The sequence below is a fragment of the Clarias gariepinus genome, chromosome 3, assembly GCF_024256425.1.
Source record: "Clarias gariepinus isolate MV-2021 ecotype Netherlands chromosome 3, CGAR_prim_01v2, whole genome shotgun sequence".
Taxonomy (NCBI): Eukaryota; Metazoa; Chordata; class Actinopteri; order Siluriformes; family Clariidae; genus Clarias; species Clarias gariepinus.
The window spans coordinates 1,522,501-1,543,007 of NC_071102.1; the positions used below are offsets into that span (position 1 = coordinate 1,522,501).

General features: G+C 36.5%; 1 protein-coding gene across 1 annotated transcript in view; it reads left to right on the plus strand.

The window, feature by feature from the left end:
- cdh8 (cadherin 8) overlaps positions 1-20,507 on the plus strand; it is a 132,154-nt gene that overhangs the window by 1,764 nt on the left and 109,883 nt on the right. Inside the window, exon 2 of the mRNA XM_053492673.1 lies at positions 70-498. Within this exon, the coding sequence (XP_053348648.1) occupies positions 241-498 (258 nt within the window). The 5' untranslated portion in view covers positions 70-240. The remainder of the gene's footprint in view (positions 1-69; positions 499-20,507) is intronic.

Below are 20,507 nucleotides of genomic sequence, written 5' to 3' on the forward strand. Positions count from 1 at the left end.
CCTAAACCGTAGAAGCGTGCTCTAGTGAAAATTATTTATTTCTCATCTCCATTTCTCTCCCCTTCACAGGAGACTGACGCTCGATGGATTATGTTTTATTCCCTGCTCAGGAGGCAAAGCTCAGTTTTTCCATGACAACATGAACCCAAGGTGTGGGACACGAGGACGGAAAGAGTAACGTGTTGGGAGGACAGGAGACAGAACAAGAAAGGAGAGAGCTAAACAAGCCGGACTGTGAAGATGCCGAGGCGGAGAGAAGAAATGCAGAGAGACGTGTGGACTCGGATCTTGCTGGCGTGGATTACCTGTGTATGCCTCGGCTCCTCGACGCCGTTTGTCAACCAGTCGCAAAGTTTAGAAACAAGGCCGAGTTCAGAAAGCCAGACTTCTCTGCCGGAAGGACGACGCGTCCTCCATCGAGCCAAAAGAGGATGGGTTTGGAATCAAATGTTCGTGCTGGAGGAGTTTTCTGGACCTGATCCGATCCTCGTTGGCAGGGTGAGTGCTTTCGTTGTCAGCTGGATGTTGCGCTTGGTTATCATATGGGGAAATAATTGTTTTATAAATGTTGGAACAGTTAGGGTACTTGGGAATTGATCATTTACTAAATGTGCATTCAGGCAAATGCTATAATTCTTGTAGAATTTTGTGCAGATGATATAAAGTTAGAGAAGACTGTTAAGCTGGAGATCCTACATCAATCAAAGGACGTTAAATAGAAATCTGACAAACTGGCCATCGGGAATTTGGACAATTTGATGGGATGTTATGGCGTCTAAAGTCAGGAGTCTCTCTAGGGAATCTCTAGGGCTCAGTATAAATTGTTTAAACTATTTATTGATTGTTTAGAAGCTTCTCCACTGGGTATTTCATGCTCTTTGGTCCGCCTCAAAGGAGGACATGGTTTGGAAGTGCATTGAGTTTTGCTCAATGTTTAGATTCAGGGACACCGTAAGGGGGAGCTCTGAATCATTCAGGAGCCTTGAAGCTTTGAACCTGGGTGTTAAAGCAGAGCGTGGAGTCGAGTGGTGTGTAGTGGAGTGGAGTGGAGTGGAGAGGAGTGGGATCACCGGCCAGGCGTGTGGTAGATTTTAGGCTTTTGGCTGTCCTTCGTCTGTAGATGGACACCAGGTGTTATAAAGATGGATGGAAAAGAGATCGTTGAAATAAAAGATGTCACTGTGAGTGTGTGTCCCTGGATCTGTGTGATGCGGTGATTTGTAGGTTCTTATTAGATCCCAAAAAAATTCAGATATACATGGATGAAAGTTCAGCCTTAGTTTTGGAGAGAAAAGCAGCCGAACTGCAGTGTTAGTGTTTGTAGTGAGATCACAGAGAAAGTCAAAGTGCACACACCAAAATCAGTGTAAAGCTGGAGTGGAGCCTTAAATTTTTCTTTTTACTTCTATTCATTTTTGTTCAAGTTTAAAAAACTAAAGAAAATATAATTTCTATTTATTTTCTGAGTTATTTTCTGATCTTTTCTTTCCTTTTAATTACTATTTTTTATTATTTTTAAATACAGCTTCTTCCTACTCCCCTTGACCTTTTACCCTCCTTTGTATTCCCTTTTCATTTTTATTGTTCTTGCATACTCTTTTTTTTAATAATATACTTTTATTTTTGCATTTTTTTAGACTTTCCTTTTTTTCTTTGCCATATTATTTCCTTCTTCTCTTTTCCTTATTTTTATCTTTTTTATTTTTTTTGTCATTTTTTAACTTTCTCATTATTTTCTTTCTTTCTTAGCTTCTTTTTTAAGGTTTAAATGATTTTCATTATTTCTCCTCTCTGATGGCACTTTTTAAACATTTTATTTTAAAAAAGTAATAAGGAAAAAACGTTTCTTTATTAATAAATCTTTAAAAATGGAACTGTTTTAGGAAGAATCCATGACTAGGCCTATAGAACCTCTATAAAAAAATAAAAAAAAAAACTACATAAGCAATCGAGTCTTTTAGACTATACACTGCATGAAAATATCTTGAATAAATGTATGCAATTTCTTAAAAAAAACATTTTTACAAAAAAAAATCTCAAGGAAATCTTCTTGTTTTATTAGCAAATAAATTTGCTAGTTTTTAGGAATTTAACATTTTTATTCACAATTTAAGTAAAATTTTACTAGGAATAAGCTTAAAAATCTTTTAATAAGTTTGTTGGAAACTTGTTTTAAGAAACTTTAGGTAGGTGAGGCTGTATTTACAAATGTTTCACTTGCTATGATGGTGTTTTTTTGCAGTGTGAATGCAAATCTAGGGTGAGCGGTGATCTCAAAGATAAACTGCAATGGATTCTTAACCTCACTTCCTGAACCAGCCGTAGCTTTATTTATCAATTTATGTCATAAGAATCCTATAATTCGACGATCAAATGACCAAATACGAGGCAGTACTAGTGTTGCATATCCATCAGGTGGAGTTTAGACAGTGACAATTTGTGTTTTGCCAGTGGATCGTTTAGCTTAGTGCACTGTGGGGCGGGAGTGCTGATTGAGGTTTCGTCCTCAACCTCAGCGAGGTGGAAAACACTCTCAGAGCCTGAAGTTTGGCAGCAGATCAGCTAATTACTCTCTCTCGTTCTTTCTCTCTCTCTTTCACTCAGCTTTAATGCCACACGAGTATGTGAATTAAATACAAGCTTTACACTTTTGCTTTTTCCCCCCCAACATCACAGGGACACAATAAAACGTCCTTAGGCGCCATATCAATTTTTCACGAGCAGCAATTAAAAGGCCTTTTTAAACGGATCGTTGCTTCTTTTGATCAGCAGAAATAAATAAACAATTGCAATAAGCACGCTCGATCTCCGCGGTGAATTAAGCAGATGCTTTTCCGGCAAATTCTGCTGTCCTAATGTGGCTCTCACTGCGTGAGTGTGATGAAAAAGACCACAGACAGCTCAATATGTGACGAATATTTCTTTCTCTGACTCTGTTAGTGTCATGACGGTTTTGTGCCAGAAAATGTGCTCCTTCTAAGGCAGGATAATTGAACGATTTCGATTCTTCGTGAGTTGCAGTGGGTTGAGTGCCATTTTTATATCACTGGTGTTTTATTTATTTATTTTCTATTTTTTCTGTGCAAGGTTAAGTGCTAGCAAAGAAGGTTTCTTGCAGAGAGCAGATAAGTGACACATCGCAGTGAGATAGGACGTCGTGGCATGGCAGAGAAGATTGAAAACCTTTTTGCTCCTCCATGATCTCTCTCTCTCTCTCTCTCTCTTTCTCTTTCTCTCTCTCTCTCTTTCTCCCCCCCCCCAACATCACATTACATGTGGAATTTCCTCATGCTCGCAGCTTTAACTAGATATCTGTATATATATATTTTTTTTTAAAAACAGGTTTTGTGTGTGTGTGTGTGTGTGTGTGTGTGTGTTAGGGTAGGGCTTCTTTTCTTTCCTTGTAATAATAGCAATAACATTTTTGAATAAGAAATGAGGAGATCTTACTTTGGTATTACTGAGAGGAAAGTTTAGCTATTTTTGGTTTTATTTATTAAGTTATTTAGGTGAAAATAGATTAAATGTACAGTTATGGAATATAAAGTCATGTACATATACAACTGTATTTAAAGAGTCTAGTCTAACTTAACTTAATAGTCTTAATAGTCTGTTCTAGTTACTAACTTAACAGGTCAAGTACGTCTTATTGTGTCCAATGTTACAGTTAACAGTAAAATTAGTAATAATCTGTTAAGGGTATAAAGTTAGTGTTACTGGGGTTAAAGTTTGTCTTATTAGAATTAATGTTATTTAGGCTAAATTTAGTGTTACTGAGATTATGGTTAATGGTAATGAGGTTAAAGGTATTGGATTAAAGTTAGTGTTATTAAGGTTCAGGTTCCTGTTATTGAGGTACATGCTAATGTTATTGAGATTAAACTTTGTCTTATTAGGGTTAAATTATTTATATTATTGTTGTTGTTGCTATTATTATTATTATCATTTATTATTAATATAATATATTATAATATTTTTTTTATTTGAGGTTAACATTTGTGTTACTGGGGTGAATGTTATTGTTATTGAGGGTAAAATTAGTTGTATTTCTACTAAAGTTTGTGTTATTGAGTTATATTAGTTATTGTTATTAGGGGTAAAGTTATGAACGTAAACATTTCTGTTATTAAGTTCGTGTAATTGAGATTAAAGTTAGTGCTATTGGGATTAAAGTGATTGTTTTTGGGGCTGGGGCTTGGAATGGGGATTTCTGGGGTTTGCTAAGTCCATGACGTCCACAAACTTGGAGGACTTCAGCGGTCCAAGCATAATGACGCCGAACCTGAGCGGTAAAAAGAGCATGAAGTCCTTAAACCAGGGCAGCAAAGCAAGCATAATGTCCTTGAATCAGGTTGGTGGAGCAAATATGATGTTCTCCAAACTGGACAGCAGATCGACCATGAAGTCTCCACAGTCAGGTGGTGGAAGGAGCGCACCACTTTCAAACCCAGCTGGTAGAAACAGCAGCACATCCCTTGTGCCAGAGGACACTGCTGAGCTAGGTGGAGCAAGGCCTTGTAGTGGCTCAGGCGAAGCAGGGCTGACAGGGAGTGTCTCAGTGCCTACAGGGATAGCAGGAGAGCATATCAATGCTGGTATGGCCTTCAGGAAGCACATCAGGACTCTCAGGTCCCTGAACAGGGCTATCAGAAAGCATAACTGAAATCTCAGGAAGCGTAACAAGGTGAACAGGGATATAACAAAGCACAATTAGACTCTCGTGGGCATGATTAGATTCTCAGGGACCCTAACAGGGTAAACACGACTATCCAGAAACATAACTGGATGCTCTGGGAGCATAACTGTAATCTCAGGGACCATAACAGGGTTGACTGGGCTATAAGAACAAAGTTCATGAGAGCTAGCATTTACCTTTGTTTGGAACTGGATGCTGGGGGTCTGCCTGATATCTTTCTTCTCAGCTGGATGTTGAGCACAAAACCTTCCTCCAGAAGCTCCAATATACATTTCACCGCATGCTGTCCTAGGAGTCCGGTGTGGCATATGTTCCTCTGAAGAGTGAGCTGCTTTAGTTGCTACTGGATGGCATGCAGCCATTGCTAGTGGTCTTCAGTGTCTGCACTCCGTTCCCATTGAGGACACCGCTGCACTCTAAGCCCATGGTCCCTCCTTTGTGGTTAACAAGAGGAGTCACTTTCCCAGAAGACCTTTGTGCCGCGTATCGAAGGGCACACGTATACATATCGAAGGGCAGGCCAGGAGCATGCCCGACTCTGCCGCGCTGCTTGTGTCCTTCAGGGTCTCATGCGGGATCTCGAGTCCCTCTCCTGCACCCTCTGTACTGTCTAGTACCCGACTAGTCGCCAGATGCAAAGTCTTATTACCTCGCGAACGTTGCAGTAACAGCCCTCCTTCCTGAAAGAATTATTTAAGGGCGGCCCATCCGCTACGCCTTGCATTCTGTCAAAAATGGATGCGCCAGCACGACTTTAATAACTGAAAATAAAAATAAAACACAGGCCTAAATAACAGAAGCAGGAATAATCCAAACAGCCATAAAAAAGACAAAATAAACATAATGAGAACAATGATGGTGAGAACAACAATAATAAATACAGATGCAGGACAAAGATGTGACTGAACCCACCGCTATGCTGTATATACGTGAGTTAAATCAAATTAAACCAAGTTCAGGTGGATAACAGAAGACATTAGTATGATGAAGTTAAAGTTAGTGTCGCTGAGGGTAAAGTCAGCATAATTAAGGTTAAACTTTATATTATTGAGATTTAAAATAAGTATAATATAATTTAACTTTAGGTTAATGTTAGCGTACGTGAGGTTAACGATATTGTATGACAATATTGTTTGTCACTGGCACTAAAAGTTAGTTAAAGTTAGCTAAGGTTAGCAGTGTTATTATTATTATTATTATTATTATTATTATTATTGAGGTTACAGTTAGCATTATTCTGCTAACATTAGTGTAATGGAGGTTAAAGTTTGTGTTATCGAGGTTATTTTTATTATTATTCGGTAAAATTGTCAGAGGGTTAAAGTTATTGTAACTGTTGTTAAAGGAAGCGTAAATACTGTACAGTTAAGGTTAAAGTGAGTGTAGTGAAGTGAACCTGAGTGTGAAGGTTGTGGAGGTTAATGTAAGCACCGACCAGGTGAAGGTCAAGGTTAAGGTTCTTAAAGGTGAATTAGTGTGACTGATGTTAGAGTTAGAGTTATTGAGGTCATGACCAGGATTGGAGGCTAAAGCTAATGCTAGTCCCAGTTTCAGTTGTTTAGGTTAAGACTAGGTTACTGAGGTTACTGAGTTAATTTTAGCATCACTTAGTTTAAAATGGAGGTGAATTTTAGAAATTAATAAACACACATGATTTTTTAGTTACTCATAAAAAGCCCAATGCTAATGCTCTATAAAAATAGAAACGCAAGCCTTGTGTGTGTGTGTGTGTTTTAAATAGCTCTTATGAATCAGCATGTTAGTTTATTTATTTATTTATTTTTTCTTTCACTCTACATCCTCCAGGCCGGTGGCTGTGTGTTGATTACGGAGGATCCTCCGGCCGGGATGACACCCGCTCTGTCCTTTAGCTTTGCTGAGGTTTAATTATGCACAGAGCTGCTGTTCTGTCAATGTGTGTGTGTGTGTGAGAGAGAGAGAGAGTGCTTCAATTGCCTGTCAGAGAGAACAGTTAGTATAAATGTGGAATCAGGGATGGCACTGATAGAAAAGAGAGAGCGAGAAAAGAGAGATAGAACAGCAGAATGACAGCTGAGGGATAAATAGAGAAGCAGAAAGAAAAAAAAAACTATAGAAATGTGAAAAATGACAAGAAGAAACAGAATGCTAGAGAGGGGGGGGGGGAAGGGGAAAGACAGAAAGACAAAAATGAAGGGCCGAGGAAAAAAAGGGAGCAAAATAGATGAGAGATATAGAGATACCATTCTGTCTACTCTTTCTTGGTTCGAATCAATGAACGTGAAACTCAGTGTTTTGCTTGTGCGTGTGTGTGTGTGTGTGTGTGTGTGAGAGAGAGAGAGAGAGAGACAGGTTGATCACACACTGCGTTCACACTACAGCAACTGAAAACACACATGAAAAATTCCATCACACAAGAAACCACTGCAGCAGATATTCAGAAATCTTTATTTCATTTATTTTTTTAACCCTGATGATGTAATGATGTCATGAATAATAATTAGGGTCACATGACCCAGCTTCTCTCTTTGCTCTAATCATTATGTACAATATGAGGTTGATTTCAAGTTTCATCAGTTTCATCAATGCTGCTGATTTTTCTGAGACATTTTAACACCGCTGACTAAAACGACTATCAGAGCTCATTTACATATGCAAATAATATTCTATTTAAAAAACATTACATATCCAAATGTTTCAGAGCTTAGGATCTATTTTTAGTCAATAAACATTTCCTCGTTGAGACGGAGCATTTTGCCAAAAGGACTCATTGTGTGTGTGATGTACGGGAAAGTGCTTGTGTTAGTTCTGAAACACTATTAAATTATGCATTCTTGAATTGAATAAAAATAAAGTTTAAACAAAAAACAAACAAAAAAAAATAATTAAATAAAAAACTTTTTTCCTGCATACTGTTTCCCAAACATCGACAAACTGTAATAATGTTTTATCAGATTTTCTTTATTGTCTGTGGTAGAATCTTAAATGTAGGGTAAAAAAACGGATCTTTTGTTTTATATATACAGTATATATACATACACCAGAAAGAAAATATTTCTGTAAACAACAATTGTTAAATTCAGAATAAAAATAGGATTATAATAATGGAATAATAAATAAATAAATAAATAAATAAAGCAACAGGGAAAAAATTGCCTTTTTTTTCTTTTGTATTTAAAAAAAACAAAAAAAAAGTCACAACCTTTTACATTTTTTAAATTGTGGCCTAGATTGTGCAAAAAATGTGTGCAAATGTGATAACATTCACACCTCATTATATAAATGAGTCAATATTTTGTGTTTGCCATAATGAATATGCAAATCAGGATGTTTCTTTTAAAAATAGAAGTCTGAGTATGCAATGCAAAGCAATAATTATCACCTACAGCGTGAGTTACTGTGACGTCAAAGTCACCTCAGGGACAGCGTCGGATGTACAGTAACGTAACCCAAGGGCAGGTAATAAAATTAAGACAGCCTGTTTCTGTTTTAATATAACACAATATATAAAAAGATATTATTGAAATTTTAAAAAATAAAATAAAACCGTAATATGACAGGGGAAAAGTTAGTTACAGATGTCGCCATTAAAAACGCAAGTTTCAAGAAAAGAGATCCCGCGACCTGCCGAAAATGTGTTCTCTCTCTTAGGCGCCCATTGACAGCAAGCAACAGAGCTCATAAACGTGTTGAGCTCAAACTGTAAATACTGATATGTATTTGTTTTTCATTTTCTTTAATGACTGTACTTATTTAACTGCGCTTTCTCCATTCAGTATTATTATTATTATTAGTAGTAGTAGTGCTCCGAATTTATTATTGTTATTATTCTTATTATTATTGTAACGCACCCGTGCGTGTGTGCAAAAAGACTACAAAGATGTATGATGTGTTAGCCTAAAACATTATTGTTTTATTGTGTTTATGCGCTTTAACTATACACTAAACAATAAACACTGCCTTGTGCAAAGTTCGACTGGCCGAACAAGCACAAACAACAGCTCAACGGCTTGTAAAACATTTTTATTATTTAGACTAGCTAATTAAGTTCACTAGCTAACACTTCTGTTTGTATCAGTTTATTGTTATTATAAAAGAAACTACATTTAAAGACATCAAAATTTAAATATAGAAATAACTGGAAAAAAATGACCTTCAGAATAGAACAATAAAATAACTAAAAAATACACTTCTATCTTTGGTATAATATGGATGTAGTATAATATATCGCGGCTATTTCCTACATAGTCTAATCAGCACTTAACCGCGCGCATAAAGTTTTCGACAGCGCAGAGGAATTTTGTTTTACTAAATTATATTTATGCAGTATAATCAGGGCCTCTTATTCCTATTTACTTTCTGTAATATTCCATGGTCATTCATATATTCCCGTTGTTTTAAAGCTAGTTAGTAAGTAAGCAAATAAAAGATAAATGAATAAATAGCTTTAAATGGTACTTCAGCGTAGTAAAAGTATCCTAGCATAAATTATATATATATATATATATATATATATATATACACTCTGTGTATAAACCAGCAGCCTTAACAAAAGGCAGTGTTTTGATCAAAAGGATGATAGACACGTGCAAAAAATTCAGACATGAAGGACTATAGTCGACAAGAATATAGAAAATAAGAATCATGTTTATAATAAGATAATTAATTTAATGATAAAATTGTATCAAATAAGAACTTTATCTAAAAGCCAAATAAACCAAAGTTCTCATTCACTGCTGAAGTAGTTAAATACGCTTATACTGTAGATACGTAGGTTACATTTTAAAAGTACAATCGCAAGTAAATTACAAACGGCATGTCATGTTGTAAAATATAAATAAAACAGTATTAGGCACAAATATATGATATGGTAGTATATATACAATGAAAAATCTATTTACACGAGTGCTCAAATGTAAAGCAAATGCAATTATTAAATTATTGTGTATATTTAACTTTATTCAGCCGTTTAAGTGATATGAAAAATAACGTTCCTACTGTACCAGCCCACTATTATTTCCTGTTCAAATTTAAAGATGCCCGCGCGTATGTGCTAATAGACAAAGTACAACAAAAATACAAAAGTTAATAATCTTTAATAAAGTTAGCCTAATACAATATTGTTTCCAATGTTGAAGCAAACATGATTTTGTTTTAGTCTATTCACTGAATACAACGCGACAGCGCGCTCTGAGGTGAAGTGCACCCACAGAAACCCTGTTACTGTAATCTTTCATCTCACCTTTCATTCACAATAGGTGTGAAGTTACCAAACCGGTTTCGCTGATGGGGGAATTTGAAGAGTTCAAGGTTTAAAAAAAAATTACCAAGACCGGGCAGACGTCTCTGCCTACAGTGTATTTCGCCAGAAAACATAAACATAAATAGAAAAATAAACATAAGTAGATATAAAATGTTTAATGGTAACAATTAAATCAGACTTCATAGTCGGATTTAATACTTTGAGTGTAATTCATAAATTTAGCGTAGTAAAAGTACCCTAGCATGAGTTAATATATATCTATATCAAATAAAATGTCATATTATACACACACACACACACACACACACACATACATATATAATATTTCATATTACACACACACTCACACACATATTACACGCACACATTAAATTCTTAAATCCTTGGGGTAAACATTTGTTGTATTTAAAAGCATTCCCTTGTTTTAATAATATATAGTAGTTATTCAGTTATCGATTTTTCTACTGACTTTATTTACCGTGTTCAAATAAATAGAGTTACTGCATTATGTTTCAAGACATCCCTTATTTACATTTTTCTCCCAATCTAATGTCCACAAATACTTTGACAACATACACTTATCAACAAGTATCAAGAATGGGCAATTTTATATGAATGTCCATATGAATTTCAAATATGAGAAGCGCGCGTGGACACACACAAACTCTCCGTGTAAAAACAATGCGAGAAGCCTATATAAGGTACATGTATTTGTCTTTGATGCATTTCTGGCCGAAAATGTCCGCATTTTTATCGATAAATCGCACATGAATAGCAGCCTTTTGATCAAAACGCTGCCTTTTGTAAAGTAGCCGCGAGTTTCCACGCGGTGATGAACAGCTTTATTTTAGTCATAAATTCACAACCACATTCCAGCTTTTATTCCCAGCCGTGGTCAAATAATGGATGAAATAATTATTCAATGCTGGACACAAACAGCAAAAAACATGATGAAAAGCTTGAAGCACTTTTGTGTTCATAAAATAATATTTATTTAATATGATAAAATTATATATATATATATATATATATATATATATATATATATATATATATATATAGTTCATTCATGTCTTCTAATGATGGCGACACATTTTTACGTTTTAAATAAGATATGTTGGCATATTCACGAATCAGGACATTCGCATAGTTAACACTATCAGATTATAAGGTAGCCTACTATCAGGTAATTAAATTAATTTAAAACATTTAAACTAAGGCATTGCCGCATCTTTCATTGTTTGTCCCTGTTAAGACATTACAAAAACTGTATTAGAAACTTACTATGAATTTCAAAGCACGAATTTGGGCATCTCATTTCATCATTATGACAATAATATGAAGCACATACAGTATACACACATTTATCATGAAATATCTGTTGTAAAACAAAATAAAATTCATGTTTGCTTCAGCATTGGAAACAATATTGTACAAACACACTCCTTTTTTTTGCTTTACACAGAAACACTGCTCTCTCGCGATTCTTTTTTGCAGGCTAATTTGTTTTATCTTTACTCTACAGCAGTGATTCCGTTAGTTTGTCGCTTAATTGAGTGTCAATAGAAATATCTTGTTTATTTTTCCAATAAAAGTGTTTCCGTTGCGCGCATGTGTGTAAAAAGAGTGGAGGAAGGGTAACTGTGTAAGATGATGAGGGGAAGGGGCGGGGGGCTCCTTACTTTAGCTTCACACACACACAGCACCTGCGCGCACAAACGGAAACACTTACAGTATCTGTCGTGATTTATTTTAACTTTTTTTTAAAGGTAAAGTGCAGGTTAAATTGTTTTATTTTTACTTTATATTTTGTGTTAATTATTTTTATATATTCATTTTTTTGGGCTGTGGAACGAATAATTTGTGTTTCCATTTTTTCTTATGGGAAAATTCAATTTTGTTTACAAGCGTTTTGGAATACGCGGAGCCCGCTCCCGGAACGAATTATGCTCGTAATCCAAGATTCCACTGTATATTATATCACACAAGGGCGCATGGTAACACTGGTGTCACAGACTTTTTAAATGTTCTGGAAAGTTCCTTATTCAGCTTCATCCTTGACTTTAGCTCATGAAGTCACATCTAACGAACGTTAATTTACATTCAAAGCATTTAAGCAGCATGTAAATTTATTTATTTATTCTTTTTTATGTCACAATATACAGACTGTTCCAAAGGTTTGCTTTCGCAAGATTTTTTCTTTTCTTTATAAGAAACGTAATGTTATTCTTTTTTATTTTAGATCCACATTAAAACTCACAATAGAGCTTTGAAACACTCTTTTCTTTCGGCTCAGAATCGACCCAGAACTATCGCTGAACTAAAAGAGAAAATCATCTCTGTATGGAAGAACATGAGTTCTGATCCATTAGGAAATGTTTAACGTTTTTGTATCCAGCATAAACACGGGTGGTGCAAAGTCACGTGCCGTCAATTCGAGCAATTTGCTGTATTTAATCATACTGTTAAATGCGTTCATGACGATGGACCCAGACTTTTAAGCCTGTTTATTCTCTGGCAGGTTTCGTTTACAGTGAGCCATGCAAACACTCACTTTAACTTCATATCGTTAGTGTTTTTGTTTGCGATCTTTATACAGAGACCAGTTCGACACTCTATTCTGTGTTATTTTAACATAAAGTATTATGTTTACGATTCAAATCTTATGTTTAAAGGCAGCTGACAGGCTTGTAACTTGATCTGATTGACAGTTATCCGTATGATTAGCTGATTTGCATAAGACACAATATAGGCGAGAGATGACGAAAAAGACTGTATTGTTATGTTTAAAACTTGTGATCAGGGAAAACATGTCATGATTTTATATTTCCATCATCTTTGTTCCCTCCATCAGCATCTTTTACATTCTGGAACGAAGTGACAGCTTTATTCCCGGAATAAATCATCAAAAGCATGTGAAGGGGGCGGAGCAAATCGTTATCTCCACACAACAGAGATGCAGTAAATACAGGTCTGTTTACGTCGTGGGTTTGATTATGTGAAATGGGAAATGTCAGCGAGAGTGTTTCGCTCGCACTCTTTTATTTTCTCCTCGTTCCAGCTGTAATTTGGCGTAATGCAGGATCAGAATGGATAATTGTGGACTGTGTTCTTGTCGACTCTGTGCCAATGTACCATACACAAAAGAGGAGCTTCTTATGCTTTTATCTCAGATGGGATTTTTATATATTTGTCACAGAGAGTATTGATAACAAGCTATTAATATTCAGGAGGCCGGGGTAATGTCGTGGGAACTATGCGCCTGTCGGTTTCAACATGAGAAAGTGACTTTGATTATTTATTCAGCGAAGAAAATGGATGTGTCTTTAAACAACGTTTCCCTTTGGTGCTTCCAACAAGCCGCCTGACAACACAAGATGGATAATGTGCTTGGCTTATAATAGCGTGAGCTACACTATAGATTTTTTTTTCTCCTTTTCTGTTCCCTGAAACTAAGGTGTGATAGTCTTTACAGGTGGAGAAATCGTGTTAGCTCTAGCACTCACCGGCTGATGAATGCGCCTCGTGTTTACACTGATGAAAGAACCAAGAGCAAGGTCAAAGGTCGAAGCCTCGCCAAACTTTGTTCTATACGATAAACAATTGCTGTAATAAAAAAACTCATTTAAGTAAGAAATAAAATGCTCAGTTTAATGCTGTTATAGAATAAAAATTAATAAATACAAATCAACCAGAGTTACTGTTACCACCTGAAGTTGTCCTGAAGTGCTTTATTCCTCTAGCAGCTCAGTTCTTTTGAAGAACATCATCCAAAACAAACCTAAGGGGACTGCAGAAATGACTGGAGTGACTGTTCGGCTGGAAGGATAGACCCGAACTCTCAACACCACAGCGGAAATCATCTGAATGAGTGTGATGGGAGATCACTTAAAAAAAAAACATTCAGTAGACCTCACAGCTTTGTATATTAGTGATAATAAGGGCTTTTCTACACATTATTGTCTGGGGTTGATCAGTTACTCAGGTCTAGACTCAGTAACGTTATGGGGCAATAAAATGAAGTCAGCTGACCAGCTGAATGTACTGAATCACCAGAGGATCACATCTATGGAGGGTTTCTCTTTCCTTATGACACGCCATATCCCAGCACTCAGTGTGAAAGACAGTTTCTGAGAGCATGAGGAATCATTTTCGCACATGAACAAAGCTAAAGGTGGTTAAATTAAATACTGACCTTTCTGTTCCTCCAGGTAGTGGTACTGTAGTTGTATTTATTGTTGTCAAATGTCCATGAAACAAGTTGATTTCTGTTTCCCAGTCATTTTTTTCAACAACCACTTTTTTGTTTCTATGTCTCAAAAATTTTCTTTTTAAAATCACCATAATAATCCTGCTCAGAGTCATGGTGGATCTGGAGTCTATCCCAGAAATAATAGGGATGGCAGGAGATCATACACACACATTTATAGTTGCGGGCAATGAACTGTAGCTTAACCAGTTCATATTCTGCCAGGTTGGGCAAAAACAGGAGAACCAAAAAGAACCGCAAAGACAAAGAGGGAACAGGAACAGAAATTCCTGAAGGATCGAACCAGGTGACCCCGGAGCTGTGAGACGCCAAGGCTACCTTGCCTCCTGTGACACCGTGGTGCTTTTCCTAAAATTAAGCTTGATTACTCTTTATATGTCCTTAAGATAAAAAAAAATAAAATAAATAATTTCAATTGAATAAAATATAGTATGTAATATATAATAATATATAATAATAAATGTATGACTTTACCCTTTTGCTAATACACTGCTAATAGCCCTGACAATGGAGACTCCTTCCCTAAAAGCTAAATTAATGTTGTTTTTAAAAGCTTCGCCACATTAACAGTTAAACGTGTTTTTATTCTATTAATGCAAAGCATCTGATCACATTCCTAAAAGTAAAATATGGCTTTAAAAGCCACAACGTAATTCAACAAGCACATTAATATAAACTTGTGACTTCACCACTGTCATGTCAGATCTTCTAAATATGAACAGCACTCTGGTACAAGCAAGAAAGAAACTCCTTTGCCATCATTTATAAAAAAAAATGTCTTAAGAATTGTCAATAAAGCAGAAAAATAAATAAAAAAATTAATAAATAAAACATATGAACCATAATGAGTTCTTGGTAAGAATTAAAAATAAATAAATAAATAAATAAAAATAAGTAAGTAAGTAAATAATAATAATAATAATAATAATAACAATAACAATAACAATAATAATATACTTACTGTAGCCAGGTTTAGTTCTAATCTCAGGCATTAAAGCGTACACAGATCCAAGAAGTTAGTTTTACCATTCACTCTTATTGTTTACATCTGATAGCTAATTTGGTACAGACGCTACAGGAAATACTACGAAATAAATTCTGGAAACGATTTGATCAGGGCTTAAATATAAATCAGATTTTATATCTGTAGCACTTTGTTTATTAGGACGTTCCGCTGTAATGTTGCAAGCATAATTGGGTTCGAATCCGCTACCAGAACACTGCATCCACTCGACAAGCTGCATGACATCTTCCTTATATTCTCAATTCAATCCTACATCTTAACCTTGAAATATTCATTATGTTATTATTAATTACATCGCCATATTAAATATGGATTACTTTCCTATCAAATATTAATTAGCAGCGCTCTGTCATTTGGTAATGAAAGCCTGAGTGGATTAGTTTCATGGAGTTCTGCAGAAACTGGATATAAATCTAATGTTTTCCTGCATAAGAGCTGCCGCGTGCGCGTTCGCGGCGTTCCGGTCGCTTTGTCACGCGAGGGATGAGCGAGCGCGAGCTGCAGATCTAAGCTGATTTCTCGTGTATCCTATAGCTAAAGGGAGAAAGGCGAGCTGATGTTAAAGATATACAGTAGGAATATTCCAGTTCTCTGTCTTTTTCATGTTAACCAGCTGCGACATGTCAGTTTTGCTCTGACGCTCTTACAGCACTCACTGCTGAAATGCTGTTGGACTTCCTTTGTTAAAAAGACAAAACACTAAAAAAAAAAAGAGAGAAAAGTTGCTTTAAAAACTAGAACTACACATTGTACTGCTATCCTATCCTATCCTATCCTCGTTCTCTAACATCCTTTTTTTCCCTCCTTACTCCAGCTCAGGCGATATCACACACAGCGATTTGAGACACTGTTTTATTTAGCGCTGTTATTTTATGAATGTACTACTTGTTTCTCTCTTTCTTTTTTATCTTTTTTTTCCCTTCTCCCCACTGCTGAAAGCTGAACTTTGCTCCGAGCTGCTTTACCTCATGCAATGCATCAATAATCTATTACCTCACTGCTGATCCACTCCTGAGAATCACGGCTCTGGATTTCACCCGCTGCTGAGGATTTTCCTCCCAGAGATTTTCCTTCTCGGGTGAAACATTTTTATGCCAGCTCTAAAGAAAGAAGAAAGAAAAAAGCAAACAACCACTCGGTTTTTGTTGTTTACTCTCAAACCATCTTTCAACTTGTCGATCTCCCACCTCTAACGATCGTCTCTCACACCTATTAAAGTAAGCCGGTCGATGTGTTGGTGAGAATTGGCCCACAGGGATGCGCTCTGGTGGTGGTGGAGCGCTTTTGATTTGTATGAAGTGCAACATGGATAAAACAGTCAGTGATATAAGTTTTAAAAATCTACTTTTGTTTATCAGCATAACAACACGAGTATTGTGGTTTAGTGGTTAGCGCTGTGGCCTCACACCTCCAGGGTTGATTCTTGCCTCAGGTCTGTGTGTGATGCATGCTCTCTCCGTGCTTGGTGGGTTTCCTCCGGGTATTCTGGTTTCCTCCTGCAGTTCAAAAACAAGCAGAGTAGAGTAACTGGAATTTAGGAATTTTAAAATTGCCCATAGTGTGTGTGTGTGTGTGTGTGTGTGTGTGTGTGTGTGTGCTGGTGAGCCTTGTGATGGATTGGCACCCTATCCAGCAGGGTATACTCCACCTCATGCCCTGAGTCTCCTGGGCTAGACCTTGTGCAGCATACTGTGAGCGCTATAGAGAATGAGTGAGTGAGAAAGTATAATCTGTACCTCAAGGACCTGCTGGTTATCGATGCTGATTACACACACTCATTATTCTTACATACAAGACAAAAATTACAGGGTTTTGGGGGTCTGGAGCCCATCCCAGGGGACCTCCATGGAGTGCAATTTGGAAAAGCCAGTTAGCCTAATCTGCATGTCTGAACCTGCAAACTCCATGGACCCGAGACAGGACTCAAACCCTCTATCCTGAACATGCAAGGCTAAAGAAATTCTTTACAAAGTCTAGCCAGAAGAGGTCTCAGAAACCATCAGTGAATCCAAATAGACTTTTATGCATTTCTTATGGTTTGGTATTTTGATTAAATTTTATAAAATTGATAATGAGTTCAGTGACCATGTGGTTAGCACTGTCGCCTTGCACCTCCAGGGTCGACTCGAGTCCGACTCAAGTCTGTGTGCACGGAGTTTAACTCACCTGTCCATAAAAAAACCCTCTATTTATTAGTTATATGGTGATTTTTTAAACTTTAAAAATGTTTATTAAGTCAGTGACATGAAAACCTTTAGAGATTCTCCAAATGGACTGAATTTATTTTATTTTTATTTATTTAGTCGGAATGCTCTTTGGAATGATATTTGGAGTACAATTGCTGAACAAAAATTAACTCTACAGTAGAAATTTATTTTTCTAAGCAGCCTGAGAGTCATCATTAGCATATACTGTAGTCGTGAGTGCTCTTGCACTTCTGTTAGATGAATTAAATGTTAAAGTCTGTATGTTCAGGAGCATCCTAGCAAAAGCATTAGCAGGCTAGCTGCTAGCACGTCAGAGAGTGATAATTCAGCCAGTGACTGAGATCCTATGAGATGTCAGAAATAAAATGATAAAACCGCCCCACGTTAGCATGAACACTTTTATTCTTGTTATAGTTTTGCAGCTTAATGTGACTGAAATGATCTGAGACTAGATGCTAATCAGAGTGTTAGCAAAGACATTAGGAGACCAGTTGCTAACCAGCGATATACATTCATTTTTAGCATCCATCTGTCACCATTAATTTAACGTCTATGCCTGATATAATGCTTTAACATTCTTTTAATGGCAGAGGTAACTGAAATGTTGAAAATGCATTTGTGTGTGTGTGTGTATGTGTGCAGAGAAATTAGCAGGCTAGTTAAAACTAGACTTATAAATGTAAGTTTTTAAACAATATTCATTCTTTGACTGGCATCATGACAGAATTAACAGCTTGCTAAGACTAAATTGATGAAGATTGGATGCTAATGAGGGTATTAGCTGGGGATATTCGCTAACACGGTATGAAGATGGTGATCTTTAGTGTCCATATGTGACTGGTAAACAAACTGGTAATTGAAGTCACGTCTTGGTTTAAGCTAAAATAGGATTATATTAGATGCTAATGGGAAGGTAAGCAAAAGAATTAAGACTCTGTTTATTTTTTCACATTAATCTGCGACCTCTATTTCACCTAAAAAGGCCCCTGCGGGCATGAATAACTTTATTTTATTTTAACAGTTATTCTTTTGCACCTTGAGAGATGAGATTGAAATGTTGACGACTTCATGCTAATGAAGGTTAATTAGCAGGATAGTTGCTAATAGATGATTATTGTCATTTTTAGCATCCATCTGTGATTTCTAATCCCACTTCTAAATGAAGTCACGCCTTCTTATGAAGCTGTAATGGAATTTAATCTAGGAGTCCGGATGCTACGGGATGTATTAGCAAAGGATTTAGCAAGCTAGTTATAAACCTGACACAAGCGCGGCTCTCTTTAACATCCTTCTGAGGCTGAAGTAGAGGTGAAAGCACTCAAGCACTTGCTAGCTTGACTATCAGAATTTATGAGACGTGAGGATTCTTTTCTTCATGCTATCACGGCAGGATTAGCTTCAGAGTGGGAGAAATGAGCATGTTTAAACGGCTAGATGTTTAAATCTCCATCTTGGGGCAGTTTCTGTGAGGCTCACGGTCTGATTTATTCTTCTTCTGAGCTTTTATTGTGCTCGATTCAGGGTGTTATTTTAGCCAGGAGCTGTAGATCACACACAGAAGGCTTTAACCGCTAGGTTAGCTTTCTCGCTCTCTTTTTTTCTCGGTGACTGTAATAAATGCCGGGTCGCTGCTCCGAGTCCAATTGAGCTGTGCGATCACATTAACGCCTCCCTGGACCGGCCTGACAGCTTGTCTATTGCGCCATGTTTCTGGCTTCTTGCCCATTAATAAGTTTTCTAGTTTTTTTTTTTTCCTTTTTTTTTTTACTGGAATGAACTCAAACTGGAACATATTTCCCGAGTCAAGCGCGTTTCCGACGCAGCGCTGAGGTCACAGTGTGACTGCAGTTACACACAAAGGCCTTGTTCCTGCTGTCTCACATTTCATTAAATATGTATACAGGGCAGCGTTTAAATAAATAACCGCTGGCATTTTATTTCGCTCCCTTCTCTCTCTTTCACTCCCTCGCTCTCGCTCCTCCGTCCTCCGTTTCTTAATGTTCCTCTAAGCGTTTAGTTTCTGCATTTTCCTGACTCTTACACGCAGAGAAACGGCAAAGCAGCAGGAGGTAAAATGACCTGAAACGACTTCACAGAAAAGTTTTTTCAGTAATTTTTAAAGAACAAAAGAATGAGTAGTAAAGACTTTGTAGTAGAGTCCAGTGTTACATGGCACAGGCTTCAGCAAGACGTCACGTTTAAATTAGGATTTTCTCCTAAAGAAATTAAGTGTGTTGTGTTTAAAAAAACTGTCTGGAGCAAGTCTTTGTTTCTGACTGAAGCGAGCGTGTTTCTTTATTTCCCTCTTCACTTCGACAGCACTTGATTTTAAATTACTTTTAAACCCAAAAACTTGCAAGAAAACTCTATAAAACAGCCTCATCGCAGCTGTATTAAACGGTTTCAGAGACGTTATGTACTGTATGTCTTGTTAGCAACATTAGCATCATAATATATATATATACAGTATTCATCTTCTTTTTCTAATACTACTACTACTAATAATAATAATACATCTTATTTATATAGGCACCTTTTTAGTCACGGAAGGTTGCATAACAAGCTTCTTTTTCTTTTTAATTATTATTATTATTATTATTATTATTATAAACTGTTCCCAGCTGTATACATTATAGTCTTTTATGAGTTTTAAAAAGTAAAAAAAATGGGAAAATAATGTTAAGGACAATAACTAACAATAATAAAAATTTAAATAAATGAATAGCTAATAGAAAAAAGCCAATAGTCTACTGTATCCCTCTCTCTATGTCTAAATAAAAAGCCAAGTAGTGTGTGTGTGTGTGTGTGTGTGTGTGTGCAGCTACTGAGACAAGGTTGTCCGTCATTGATTAAATTTAAGCTCGGTCAGCTTTGTACAATGTAGTGAGTCAAGTGTATGTGTGTGTGTGTGTGTGTGTGTGTGTGTGGTCTTGCAGGCTAAAGTTGCTACACTGGAGTCTACATCTCAGAGTCTGATCTATGAACGGCATTTATTCCTATATAATTTATGAGAAGACACTCAGTAATGTCCCTGAGTTTGTCCTCTGTGTTACTGAGAGGGCAGTGTT